At 36.4% G+C, this 15,232-nt stretch overlaps 1 protein-coding gene across 1 annotated transcript; it reads left to right on the forward strand.

The window, feature by feature from the left end:
- Positions 1–1,557: 1,557 nt before the first annotated feature.
- Positions 1,558–4,529, forward strand: LOC107217318 (cysteine-rich with EGF-like domain protein 2). Its single transcript, XM_015654814.2, has 4 exons — positions 1,558–2,195; positions 2,289–2,946; positions 3,142–3,237; positions 3,330–4,529. Exons 1-4 carry the CDS (start codon positions 1,968–1,970, stop codon positions 3,551–3,553), a joined length of 1,206 nt encoding a protein of 401 aa, XP_015510300.1. The 5' UTR covers positions 1,558–1,967; the 3' UTR covers positions 3,554–4,529.
- Positions 4,530–15,232: the final 10,703 nt, after the last annotated feature.

The following is a 15,232-nucleotide window of genomic DNA, read 5'->3' on the forward strand; positions in this document are numbered from 1 at the left end:
TTTCTAACGGGAAGACCGTAGGCTGCAAAGGCAGCAAGACCTCAAGAATCATACTAAATTAATATGAGGCGAACCAAGTGAAGATGAAACAAAAATTTTCGTACATCCACAAAACGTGTTTACAAACAAGAAGAAATAGAAAGCAAAATAAAAACCGAGTATTGAAGAATGAGATCAATAAGAATAATATCTGAAGTGAATATTACATTTATGATATATATTTTATTTTTGTTTATAACTAGACTTGATTGTAGAACTTAGGAGAAAATGAAAAATGGTGCGACCCCCCTTACCATGTTCTCCATCAATTAATATTCTCATGATTTAATCCCATATCAATCATTTAAATGAATCGTTATAATTATTGATTGATTGATTGATTGATAAGTGAATTTCAATATTTTTAAGTAAATTACATAATACTACAAAAGTATATGTATCAGATCTAAGAAAACTTGTCTTGTTTAAGTTACAGTGTTCGAGCACTATACTTACTTTTCGTTTTAATTCTGAAACTATAAATTCTATTCAGTGGTACTTTTAAACACATATATATATGTGTGTATATATATATATATTTATATATATTATAAACATATGTGTATATATATATATACGTATATAGTGTGTAAATGTACACACACACACACACACATATATATATATATTATATAATAAAGAGGAAATAAATGTGATTTTTTTATGTACCGATTCATTCGTCATTAATTACGTTACACTTCGTTCTTATTCCGGTTCTTGCTGTTCTCGACTCAGTTGAACCGGTATCAACAATGCGTGTATACGAAACGTTATAATCTAAAGAAGGTATCAGGTACTGAGCATCGTCTACAGGCATTTTTGATGTTGGATTAGCTACATCGATATAGTGACACCAGAATAAAGAACATCATGTAAACGTAGACGTTATCCCGATCTTATTTTCAGGCTCCGCGACGCCTTTCGATGATCCTGCGGTAAATTGCAATAGAGCCGCCGAGGGTTGTATTTCATTGTCAAGAGAGAGATCAAGGGAAAATCTTGAATTGGAAGAGATGATAACAGGGAAAACAATACTCAAAGTATTAACTGCAAGTCTCTGTTCAACTATAGACGAAGCGGACAAAATTTACCTGCACGTCTTACCATCCAACTCCAGTTAGATACATCACTCGGTTAACGAAAGTGCCAGAAGGTGAAAGAAATTTTTCAGATTCGTCAACACTATTTGACGTGTGAATTTTCAGATTAACGTAACAGGAAATGAAAAAACTTTCTGCTTGTAAGTTTTCGTACTTTTCGCACTCAAAACGATCAGTCGACCTTGGCCGTGATGCACTTCAAAATCTTACTAGAATTTATTTTGATACTTGCCTTGGTCATTTTGCTTAATAAAGAGACCAAAGAAAGGTAGAGAATAAAATCTGAAATGATGAAATGCAGCTTCGGTAAGGTGTAGAACGAGGCATTCGTATCCCTATTCCCTGTGCTAGGTGTATGTTCTCAAATTGGACAACTCTCAAACAAGGCTGATAGTCGAAAAAAACTCTAGTATTAATCCGATTTGAAAATCTCAAACCTCACTGATGCAGCGCGTTTATGAAAGATCTAGAATGTCTTCTCAATGCTCTTAAGCTTTTCTTAACTCTCGACATTAGTGTCAAAATGCGCTAATCAGACATAGTGCTCTCTAATTAGTGTAAACAGCCTTATGTGGCGTGAACGTATTTACCAAATATGGCGAGAAGGCTATCGAATCTAACAAAAACATGGCGGAGCCGTGCCAAGCTGTCTTCCATGCGTCAAAACCGTCGACACATGTACTTGTACACGCTGACAAATTATAACAATTTCATTACATTCCACTCTTACAAACGGTGAATCGTAAATATCTACGACGCGGTAAGGTCTTTGGAAAGAATTGTACCAAAGCTTCAGTGATATTTCTGACAATTAATCAATCTACAAGTATGCTTTTACGGAAAATAGATGTAACTAGTTTCGCATGCCTTACGCTTATTGTCCTTATGTTGAATCACGTCGACGGAACCGCGTCGCAAAATGAAGAGAGAGCAAAAACAAGCAAAGGTCAGGTCCGTCAAACTAAAGAACAATTGAAACAAACTAAGGAACAATTGAGAGCTGTCAAACTGCCGCCATGTGCGGCATGCAGGGCTCTCGTCGAATCTTTCACACACGTGAGTACACGTTTCTGCGTTTTTTTTTTTCAAAATACACATTAGTACAAAAAAAAAAAAAACAACGATAATCTCTTCTGACATTGGTTTTAGGGCATGCAAAAGACTGCTCGTGGAAAGTTTGAAGGTGGGGATACGGCCTGGGAAGAAGAGAAGCTGCGATCGTATGCCAAAAGTGAAGTGCGACTTGTCGAGATCCAGGAAAATCTGTGCAAGGTAAATGACAGAGGGGCCGATCAATGTCATTTGCTAGCAGAGGAAACAGAGTCGGACGTTGAGGACTGGTGGTTCAACCACCAGGACTCCAAGGACCTGCATACCTACCTGTGTATTGATTTACTTCAACACTGCTGTCCAGACAAGCATTTTGGCCCAGAATGCCTGCCATGCGAAGGGTATCCCGACAACATTTGCAACAACAATGGGAAATGCAAGGGAGCTGGTACCAGAAAGGGAAATGGCCAGTGCACTTGTGACGAAGGCTACTTTGGGACCACATGTGAACAATGCTTGCCTGGCTACTTTGAATCTTACAGAGACGAAGTCAAGTTTTTATGCACTAAGTGCCATTTAGCATGCGATGGGAATTGCACCGAAGGAGGGCCCAAGGCTTGCCAGAAATGCAATCAAGGCTGGGAAATGATTGAGGAAAAAGGATGCATTGATATCAATGAATGTCTCGTCAGTGGCAAAAAAGCTTGTGTGGGAAATAAATTCTGCGTGAATAAGGAGGGATCTTTTGATTGTTTAGGTAAAAATTAGTGCAAAGAAGTCAAACCGTTGGCAATTTTACGAGGTTGAAGTTAGTAATGTTAGCGTAACAATGAATGTTTAGAAAAAATATTTTGGTTGCTAACTTCAACTTTGTGCGATTTTAACTTTCAAATTAACTGTAGAACGATGTTACTGTTTTATTGAAAATTCACTTCGATATGCTTGCTTCCAGATTGTGATAAAGCTTGCGATGGTTGTACTGGCGATGGTCCAGATATGTGCATAAAGTGCATTGAGGGACACCGTAAAAAAGACAACATTTGCGTCGGTGAGTCAGATAATTTTCATAGGCAGTGGTTATGATCTATCGATCTGCAGTGGGAAAACAAGTTTAATCGAACCAATGACTATCTGTTTCAGATTCTGATCTTTTAGGGCGCAAGAAGACAGAAAACATCGCTCGATACTCAACGTACTTTGGGCTCTGTCTAGCAACATGCATAATACTGCAACGTAACGTTTATGCAGCCAGCTTGATTGGCTTACTAGTGGGGATTTATATTTCTGTGTCCGAATACATGATCGCGTTCAGTACAGTCCAAGACACATCTGCGAATATGGATATTCTTGGTCCTGCAGTTTAGAAATTATTAGAAAAAATTTACCAATTTTAAAATTGAGTTTCAGCGTGTTGTACGTTGATGAAACCGTTCACTTATCTAGAATACCAAAAGTGTGGTAATAATTATTATTAATTATTCTCAAATGATAAACCTGCAGTTGTAGCTTACAGAGTTAAATTTGCGAACTTCAAATAATATGCAATCGACAAGATCATTAAGATCAGTGTTTCAAGTAAACTATGCTCAAGTTTTACTGTAATCTTTGCCACGTGATCTATCACGAACATTCCTTGTGTAAGAAGCGCGTGCGTCGTATGTACGGGTGTAATATGTAGGATAATTTTAAAAATGAGACCACAGCAATTAGCTACTTTGCGTGATTTTAACTCCGCAAAATTTAACTAAACACGAGATAATATTCGAATATAAACATAAACGTGGAATGTCTAGTCTCTACGGTGTATAAATTATAATGAATGATTGAGAATTTTCAAGAATCAGTGGGCTGTATTAATTTGCTGAAGCAAATATAGTGCAAATTTATGTAATATATACAAAATACAGAAATGTGTTTGATAGCAAACCCGAAACACTAATTTCCTTAATGAAGTTCAGTCCAATCTGCACAGTGTAATGAGACAAGAAATGACTATCGGATTATCGTAACTTGTGGACAGAGCGTTATAATCCGATCATTTTTATATCTATTTCATATTTTCCCGTATTGTGTCGAGCCCATAGACTTATAGAAATAGACTGCGCGCTCTGTGTACCGAGCTGAAACCGTGACAAGACAGAGAGAACAGCAGCTGCGGGCATTTCCACGCACTTTTATCGGTGACTTGGCGGAGGAAACACATAGGCTTATACAAGTATATCTCCTCGCTTGCCTTATCTTTTCCTCGCGGTGCTCTCCACTCTTTTGACGGTGCGACAGAGAGAGGACTCCTGCAGGGCTAAATAATCGATTATTTGTTCCCGAATTATCGAGTATAATCGGTTTTTTTTCAAACTCGATCATTTTTCTCACAATCTGTTTTTGTTTTTTATGCCTATGAAGAACACAATACAATATCAATTTATGTGATTAAAGTATCAATTATTATCATTGTCTTACTTACTAACTGCCTATTTGATGTAATAAGGGAATGATAAATGTATATTTTCACCTAAAATTGAAAAACATTTTGAACGAAACTATGGATTATCAAAAAACTTTTCCGCTATTACGACTACATAATGAAATTTACGAAATTTTGGTTTTATATACACAATTTAAAAAAAAATATGAAACAATCGATTAATTCTTACCGATTCGATCGAGTCGTGTTCGACTATTTTTTTCGACTCGATTAATCGATGCACAGATTATTTTTAGCTTATTGTTAGTGGCCGACACTACCCCGCAAAACCGCGCAGTCTATCTCTAGTCTATGGTCGGGCCCTGAGGCTAAGAATGAGATCGTATGTCGATCCATCCCCCTTTTTCCCACCCCTCACCGCCTCGCTCAATTCACGTGCGCACAGAACTAGTAACGCAACTCGCAACAGCCTGTTAGGGGTTAAAAATCTGGCCCACTTTTGTGACAACGATCGAAATCCTTTCTTCCATTCTTTTCCTTTTTTTCCTCGTGTTTCGTTCTCCATTCTTTTTACTCTCGCAGATATATTTTAGCGATACGTAGGGTGGTTTTGAATAGGATTTTTACTGCAGCCGCCTTGCCCCCTGCCGCTGCCACTGCTACGCTATTCGGCAGTAGCTATACAAATTCCACGATATAACTTGTGTGTTGCGTCAAATCCCGTAGTTGGCTGGGTCCCGTTTCATTTTTCTTTTTTTCCAGAAAAATGGGGTTAATATTAGACGGTTTCACCCTACATCCCGCACCCTATATCGTATACTGTTCTCGCAACACCGTTAATCGGCTGAATAAAATGGGCGTAAAGTTCTACATCCTCGCCTAAGACCCCTCCCTTCCTCTTTCCCTTGTTCCAAAGTATTGCAAACGACGCTAAAAATTTTGCTAACGGTTTTTTCCCTTCTTTTTCAATATCAAACGTATCGTCTACTCCTGCCACAACCCGCTGTGAGGCACATTGTTGGTCGCCGTCAATGCCGCCTCGATTAAAATAACCATCGATTAGACGCGCACATGGCGAGGACCTTCGCACCGGTCGCCTGGCACCTTTGTCGGATTTAACTGGAATTATTTCGTCACGCTCGATTTTTGATAGACAACGTTTTTTTTTCTCCCCCTTTAGCTTTGAGTTTTTTTTCTCCGTTTTACGTGCGAGCAGCTCCTGTGACGATGATGCTCAATCTACTATACCGTATACACTGTTTGTTGCAACAAACAGTATGTGGTGCAGTTTAGTATTCGTGTTATGCTTAAAATCGACTAAGGTAGTTGACGTAAATTAGATCACTGATTGTACGATTGCATAAATTACTAATTACTTGCTAATATTATTGTACGAACATTACGTCAAACTGATCTGCAGTGATTTCTTAATTGTAGAATTGGATTATCGAATCGTCTCCCTCAGCCGCAGGAAGAGCCGTATTAAATTGAGGGAAGTAACGGAGCAGATAAGACTGAATACTGTAACTGCACTAAATTTTTAAAGTTCACGCTTTACAATTAGATTCCTGCAGAGTTTGCTGCCTGACAGACTTAACAGTGATTGATACTATTATATCCACCCAAGTATTTCAAATGTGATGAATGAACGTTCGCTCGCTGTACGAACAATGTATTTATTACAAGGGCCGTATTCAAAGAAAACCGAAAATAATATTCTCCGAGATATTACAATCGTTCAATCGAATCAAAGCCCAAGTTGTCGCTATTTAAACATGGATTTCTTGTAAATCATCTACTCCCAGTTACGATTGAATATCGTTCTACAGTTATTTTCGTATAGAACTAAACGGTGCACGGTTCAAATGAGTTAGACTTGTTAAATTGAGTTTTAATTTCAGTTTATTCATAAGGACTAAGGAGTCAGAGTCTCTTTTAATCCGAATCAGTACATCATAAAACAGTGCATTGAGGAAAGATCGATAGTGAGACTAAAAGGTCCGTACTTTGGAAAAGGATCGTCCATAAATTACGTCATCGAATTTTGAGGATTTTTGACCTCCTCCCCTCCCCTACCCTTCCGTCATCTTCTATCTGATGTAAAAACTCTTTCCTCCAAATGACATAAGAAAAATTGCAATCCCGTTCCAATCCTTATTTACGTGCGTAATATAATTTCTCGGCCCAAAACATTTTAAAACTAGCATAATCAAAAGAAGTATTTTTTATTTGTGAATTCCGCTTTTTATATATGACGTCATAGGTTCTGTACCCCCCTCTCCCCTTCCAAATCGATGACGTAATTTATAGGTGCTCTCAAACGTTAATTAATAAACCTGTCCTACTGCATTCGCGAATCACAAACTGGTAGCTTTTGGTCTTTACTTGGATTCGTCTAGCGCGGCGAAAATCTGAGTCTGATATTGAGAGAATTGGAAAAACGGTTTGCGAATCGAACCTTGTCGCAGTCTCATCGCGTCGCTTGTTCGAGTCCTTTGCATATTCCATGCATCCAAACGCTACAGATCCGTTCCATCGGCTGCATGCTAGTTGACAGGGGTCGACATTGACGTATTTCAATATTTAACCGGAACAACGCCCCCGCGGTGCAAGCTTTCCTTGTAGAGCCATACCTGCACTTGCTCTAGGTGTGTACACCTATACCTAAACAGTGACGGAGTGCCGCACTCGACTCCGTCCTCGAAATTGACTTTGATTCTGACGCTAACGTTTCGGCTTTAACCCCAACTTTCGACGCGCCGCTTTCATATTTTACCATTGTTTTCGCTACTGTCTGCAGACTCCTAACTTCTTGCTTCCGCCTGCCAAGCTCGTTCACCGGTATAAGACCGAGAGTACTTTGCTGATGAACATCCTACTGCTGGATACATCGACTTTGTATTCAATTATACACGTGGATATACCAAGGCTTGATCGATAATTCTTTGAAGTTACAGCCGCGCCATCCTGCACTGAATGTGACGTAGCGCTCATCGTAATATATTTTGGGAATGTATGAGAGACGTTGTAAAACACATAGCGCAAAATTTTATTATTTTCCCCGAGACGACTGGTCACAAATGTGTAAAGCATACTAATTGATACCATAATGTTAACTGTAAAACTGTGTATACGTACCTAGAATTTGCTCCGCGTAATTAATTGCAGACTAGACAGAATATCTCTGAGAGGTGCACAATGGGCGATAATAAATTGATGATAATTGAATTTAACTCAGTCTACGAGCGGAAAATTCCTTAGAAACCGTCCGGCAGCTGTCCGAAAGAGCCAGGTATAAATGTGCAGTGCAGTGCACCTTATACCTGCAGGTACGTTAATAATTGAATTCGCCGTGATAGGTGATACACCGTCTGCAAATCTTAACCAGTCTGTGCATTTTGAGTCATAATAACATTCCCTTTGTTTTAGGTATACGTATAATGAATTTAAATCAGATTAATTACACACAAACAACAAATAAACGGTAACATCGCTATTTTGTATAAATTGCAATATTACGTGCACACTAATCAAAATTTCAGTATGCTTCAAGATTTCACTTTCAAAATTTTTTAGAACCAAAAGATTTTCGTATCGTGACTTGATCTGATTTGTTTAATTCTCTGGCAATATTCGTGTAATTGATCTGTACTTGATGTAGTTCATACGTCAAGCCTCTTAGTTGCACCGATAATAATATAAAATTCAAGTCAATAATTTATCAGATATGAAACCTGTGCCGATCGTACTTAGGATGTAAAGATTGCATGAGATACGTGCAAGCGAGAAGGAGAAGTTCTTTTCTCGACGAAGATGGATATCTTAAATGAGATTACGACGTGTCAGTTACCAGATATCTGCTACATTCCTGTAAGGAAATCAATTTTATTGAAACCCGACTTTCAGAACTTATTGCCCGAAGTCGTGATTAAAAATTTTCTTATACGAGTAATACAGCATTTTACAAATGTGATAACAACAAAAAAATTTAATTGTCACCTGAAAGAAATTGTTCTACTGATTTTTCTTTACGTGTATATATTTAATTGAAATACGATTTAAGTCCTCTGCAACGAAATTTGATAAGCTGCCGCTCAAGAAAATACTTGCAACGATGCAGAAAATAGGGACATAAGTCCGAAATTTTATCCACATAATCGAAGTTATCAACCGCTGATGTACATCTGTCAGGACCCATTGATTTGTGGGACCACCGTGTCGCATTTTTACTTCTTCGGCGGTATTAACTCCTGCTACATTTAACATACCCTCATTGATTCGCCTTCTCCCACTCTGGAGCAGCCCTAGCAGCTTGACTCAAGCAAAAGCTTCGACAATAATTTTCCCGATCGACCTACAGTTTGCACACCTTTTTACCTGTATCACAATTCAATTTTTGGGTAAAAAGTTCCTTAGCAAGTTTACGTTGTTGTTAACAAGCACTTGTTGGTTCTTGTTCCTTTTTTGCTACATGAATGTTTTGTTATGTAATTTGACATGTAATGCTACGTACGATAAAGTTATCAAAATCCACCACATGTAAACTATGTCAACTGCTGTTCCACATTTATGTGGGAGAATAGCTTTTCTAATTTCAAATTTTTCCGATCTAATAGGAAAAACAAAACAAAATGAAGTCGATTATTTCATCGTCTTCAACAGAATTTGACTGTAACTCAATGATTCTTGGTATGACAAACTCAACGTATTACGATGATACCGCATGAGCCAATGAATATTTAAAAAAAATACAAAATAGGAAAGGTCATTTAGCTGGTCATCCATTCAGATTATAATATTATCCAATTAGATCAAGACAAAGACGTTTAATAGAATGAAGAGGTCACTAAATTCAAAAGTAATGTGTGAATTATTATTAAGTATATCTCATCATAAATTGAACAAACGAAAAATGAATCATTTAAGTATGATTGTACTAAATTTCTATGGAATACGAAGAGGTTTACTCAGCAAAGGTGCTGCTTGGTCTGCAGTCCAGCAGAAATGGAAACTGGACGATGCGTGTTTTAAATTTCAATGAATAAAAGAGAAAAATAACCTGATGGATCATATTTCAGAATGTTTGATCATCTGTACAAATAATATAAACAATCCTAGGCGTTTTCTTGGTAATAATTTAATTGATACAAAAAGATCAAGGCTAGATGTCTGTTCACATCCGGAAGTCAGAAGATTGGCGAAGGTATCTTTCTAGAACAGTGTGGATGACACTGCTTACGGGAAACTACCAGTTGATTCTGTATAATAGTTTAGCTCCCCATTAAACAATGGTATCTCAATAAATCATGGAGCTCTAGCAGGTGAGTTGTTCTCTTCAAAAAACTATAGGTGATATATAATAGTAATTCTATATATTTGTAACGTGGTGAAGTATATAAGTCACATAACTTTCTTCCTTGGAAGAAAATAGCGTGTAGGATGTCGACTTCTGAGGTCTTCCGGCATACACCTCCTTCCAACTACAACTGGCGACGGAAAATTACGTAAACGTCGAAGTAATTTCAACTCCGCACAACGAAAATATAATCGTATAGAATATAGCTGATGTCCACGACAGCCGAAAGATAAAGCAGTTTTCTGCCTTAGCATCTACCCAGCCGAAGCTCACAAAAATTCTTACTTGCGCTTCGGTCTCGCATCGGTCTAAGAATAAATCTGTTCTTATAAAGGCTCTTTCAGTTCGTTCCCGTTGCCGTACCGATTCAATACAGAAAGCCCTGATTAGTCGCGTGGCTGCAGGTTGGGCTACTACCAGTCAAAGGCTGTTGTATTGAAATAATATAGTATTGGGAAAACAACTCTGGTTTTCGTAGTTTTAATTTAAACCAAGAGGTGGCCGCGCAGACTACAATTTTCTGACTATCCCATAAGAAAAATATAGCCTAGCAAGGATTAGTTAGGCTAATTCATGATAGAGGTTAGTATAGCTTTTGGTATACCGTTAATGTTTATGTATTGAACTTTGCATTCACGTAATTTTTCTGTGGCGTATGCTTACGCCATTTAGTAGGTTTAGAAAAACAATTCTGTATGTCGATTAGAAAAGTATTCGATGTGATAATTTCAATGTTATCCTAAATGATAACCCCATCATGTCATATGTGCAGTGTTTTCATACGTTATCTAGGTGTATCGATTATTTGGTAACTAAAATCTTTTAATTCCTAGAGTATGTAAGAATTATTTTACGGCCCGACATTATTTTGGTATATAACAGTATCACAGCAATGGATGGAACACCCATCACAGCTGCCTGGCACTCAAAAAAAATTTTTACCCGATCGATGGACAACCAAACCATTGGCCGATTTCTTTTCTCGTAAATATTCGGACACAACTCAAGACTGAGTGATTTCATTGGCTTATTCCGTTAGGTCCGACCGATGAAATCACTTAGTATCGTGTTACGTCAGAAAATTGACGTAAAAAGAAAGCGCCAAATCGGACCAATGACAGTATAATACGTGTAACAAGCACTGAAATTCCGGCTACACGGGTCGAGAAAATTATTTCCTTAATACGTTCGGTGTGTTTTTCAAAAAAAGAAATATTTAAAAAAATTTAAACTATTAGCGATGACTTAACAACGTGAATATTTGTTGTATTAAATAAACGCTTCCTATTGTTAGCCGAATGAATAGCGTGTAGGAATTCCAACCAGAGGGATCACAGGATTTGAGATTCGAACCGTAGAATTGAAAAAGTTCAATTCGATTTTTCGTAGTCAACGTTTCAAGTATTCGCACTGTGGAATTTTTATAAATATTATAAGAAAACATTATAAGAATGTTATAAATATATTACACCAACGTTTAATTCAAATGTAACAAAAACATTACAAATATCACATTTTTAAACGGACATAATGATGTTTATATATATTGTTACAAAAACCTGACTAAAGTAGCTATAGAAACATGAAACATATTACGGATATTATATTTCTAAAATGCTTTTGTCCATGAATTTGCTGTGTGAGTACACATTCACCATTTCTACTTGGGCTGAACGTTAACTCTTAAAAATCTTTGTTAAACAGTATACTTATATATTTATACTTGAACGTAACAAAGAATTATGCTCCAAAATTGACGTCAGAATCTGAATTTATTGATTTTTTAGATTTTGTTTTCAACAATCAATGATAAAAAATTACTTTCCATAAATTAACATGAAATGTAAGAATCGTAATATGAATGAAACTGAAATGTTGATTGTTTATGCCGCGTTTTGAAAATTTATGTCGATTTCGGAAAATGCTCGATACATATTATTATGTGTAACAAAACTGAAATATTCAGTATTTACGTAGCGTTCTGAAAATCGTATGACTGATGGAAGCAAATGTGATTGATACAGGTACCGCGGAGATTTTCTCTACAACTCGTAATGAAAACACCTTTTGTACCGCATTTTACTTTAGACACACAAAAATTTTACATACTTGTGTGCGCAAAAACTCACTTCACGCTCAGAATTCGGGACTTTACACACGAACTTTACGCACACGAGGCCAAAAAATTGTCGCACGCTACTTCGGTGAATCACTCAAGAAAAAAAAGTAAAACACAGTACGTTGTTCGGTTTAAACCATCCATTTGAATTATATGGTATATCAAGGTTGTTAAGCAAATATTTTGACTATAAAAGCCATCCAGTTACACCAAAAACTATTAAAATAGTGAGGTCAGTACATTCAGAAACTCACTGTACAGATTATTAATATAAGTATTTTAGTATAAATTCGGAGAGAAAAACACTCATCCAGTTTAATAATTATGTTACGCGAGAAAGTGTGATTTCCATTAATTATCACCTGTAGTCTCACATCAGTTTCAGTCTACTTCGCCCATTTATAATTCTGACTTATTCTAAGCGGTAACCATATCAACCTTACAATTGTAACTGTTCTCATAAAAGAGGTACGTCTTGCAAATCCTAAAGAGGCTGAACTACATCGATATTACATTACTTTTAGTAAACAATCGTATTGCCTTGAATATAACTACTATATAATTTTTGCGGAGTATTAACTGCATTTAATCTACAAGATTAAATTTGCCTTGGAAAAAACGTACCGGGCAAATCTCTTGTGATTTTCGTGCAACCTTCCACTTATTGTTAGCATGAAAATTTCATTAACCTTATTAACTCATTGTACGTAGTATATTATCAATTCACAGGCTTCTGCAGAGATATTTTACTCATTTATGCAAAAAGAGAGTGGAACCCGAGAAAACTCGAAACATATCAGATCTGCTTCTTTGAGATATTCAAATCGCACCGTTTTATTTTATTGAACTTCTTTTTGTTCGTGTACAAAAATAGAGTTCCTAAGAGAATTACACCTCATCAGAATTTGTATTACTTTATTAAGAACATGTATGGTAAATTTTTGGACTCAAATTTTGGCCAAAAGTCGTAAATTTTAAACGTATGAAACGACTCATAGTTTTTGAAACCTTGCATTTTTTTCAAAAGTGGCACACAGTAAAATAATTGCAGTGTTATTTAACCCGACCTTAAATTTTATGAATTATGTCATCTTAAATTCTTGGATTTATCGCGAAAGCTGTCACTAATCATAGGTACTATATTCTGGCGAAAAAATTCTATAGTAAACGGTGTTCGAAAATTTTACGTTTCATCGTCAATGAACCCATAAGTCAGTATCACTTATAATTTAAAATTAAATAACCACATAAACTTTAACTTGTAATAATAATCCGTGATAAGAATCAGTTTTTGAAACTTTGCACACTACTCACTCACAGGTTAGAGAAATATAGTAAATAATGTTTTTAGCCACAAGTACAGAATGAATATATACATAGATGGTTGGTTTTATTTTTTCACTAATAGGTATATACCCACATGAGTAACTAGCTGTACTGTAGGTATACAAGATTACTCGTAACGATAATCAGTGAACGTAACTGTAGCAGTGGAATGGACAGGTATCAGTCTGTGTCGGTAAGTAAAGGAATTACCCATTGAACATTCTATTGGTTTGGTTGGCCCTTGAGTTGTGAACGCCATCTGGCTACATTGGTTTTCCTTTTCTATCAGTGTTACATGTGGATTTAGTGTTTATTGTTATCGGTAGATGGCCATCAGGCAGACCAATTTACAAGTTCTCACAAATAATGTATCGCTGCGTCAGTACAATACACTTGGCATGACTCGTTGACGCGTTCTCAAAAAATCCTGAATACCGATTATTCGTTTGATTTCATAGCTATGCTCGAGATGTTTGCAACTTAGTCTCTAGTATACGGTGTTTAAAATTTTTCTAGCGTCGACGTTGTGGCGGTTGACGCGTGTAATTTAAATAACGATAATTAATCAACATGGTGCCTATACAGAGAGCGTAGAATTATCTTGGTACAAATTCATCGAGTATATCTCTTGTGATCTTCGTGTAACCTTCCACCAATTGGAATAAAAATTTTAAGAATAATCAATAAAGATGAAAGAAACAAACGTCGTTCATTGATCATTATCCATTTCAACTTAATTAGGATATTTCATGGATAGTGGAAAGAATCAATATCTTACCCGGAACCACCCAATTGAATCAAAAACAATTCAAACGACGAAGTTAGTAAATTGAAAAACTCACTGTGCGAATTATTAATATAAATGTATGATTACTAATTCAGAGAAAACGAAATGAATAAATGTATAAAGAACAACTTGTCTGATTGACTTGAAAAGAGATATACTTTATCTCGAGGCATATATTATACTGTCGGATTTATTAATTCTTCTGATAAATTAAGCTATGCAATTCTATATCCATATTCGCGCGCGGCAACTTGACTGGCTGAGTAAATGAGCAAACAGAAGTGGTAACTAGCGTAAGTGCATTGTATTTTAAGTTTTATTCGATAATTTCGGTGGTGAATTTGAACTTTTATACATTAAGGGATAGTTTTGGATAAGTGAATAAATGAGATAAATAAATGATTGAAATTCTGAGTTTGCTAGTATTTATAATTTATAAGCATAGAATAACATAGTACAAAACTTAATGGTAGCTGGTAGATATTTGTCAGGTATTGATTATCTAAAGATCACTTTGAAAAAATATATGAATTATAGGTATATGCACAATAGGAACTGTTTTTCTTTCTCACTCTGATTTTTCGATAGTCAAAAATAACCCTCACATAATTGACATAACTTGCCATCTTTCACGGCAAAATTAAATCGATCGGAAATGTGCTTCTCATGTTAAATTCTTTCGACTAATAAACTAAAAAGACTATGATTAGGCTTCCTTAGGGTTTCTGTTATCCTAGTTGCGTATACTGTCACCGACGGCGTTCTCCTACGACGTGGTTACCCACATTGTCGTTGCCAGCAGAAAAATATTAGGTACAGGTTTGGTAAGTGTAGAAAATTGAAATTGCCCTCGGACCTCCCAAAACATTGACAAAAACAACGTTGACGACTACTTATACTTAATAATACAGCCACGAGGATAAGGAATGAAATTCTTTCAACCCATAGGGCTCAGGTATCTCTGTACCACAGACGAGTTTTCTTTCCTTCCATAAGGTGTTAGTAGAATCAGGCAACAAACTTACAATCT

This window comes from Neodiprion lecontei, chromosome 5, assembly GCF_021901455.1.
Source record: "Neodiprion lecontei isolate iyNeoLeco1 chromosome 5, iyNeoLeco1.1, whole genome shotgun sequence".
Classification (NCBI taxonomy): Eukaryota; Metazoa; Arthropoda; class Insecta; order Hymenoptera; family Diprionidae; genus Neodiprion; species Neodiprion lecontei.

Excerpts from the sequence above, each read along its gene's own strand:
- LOC107217318 (XM_015654814.2), top strand. The coding sequence starts at position 1,968 with ATGCTTTTACGGAAAATAGATGTAACTAGTTTCGCATGCCTTACGCTT. Across the intron at positions 2,196-2,288 it reads TCGTCGAATCTTTCACACAC|GGCATGCAAAAGACTGCTCG; the intron begins GTGAGTACACGT and ends CATTGGTTTTAG. Across the intron at positions 2,947-3,141 it reads GGGATCTTTTGATTGTTTAG|ATTGTGATAAAGCTTGCGAT; the intron begins GTAAAAATTAGT and ends GCTTGCTTCCAG.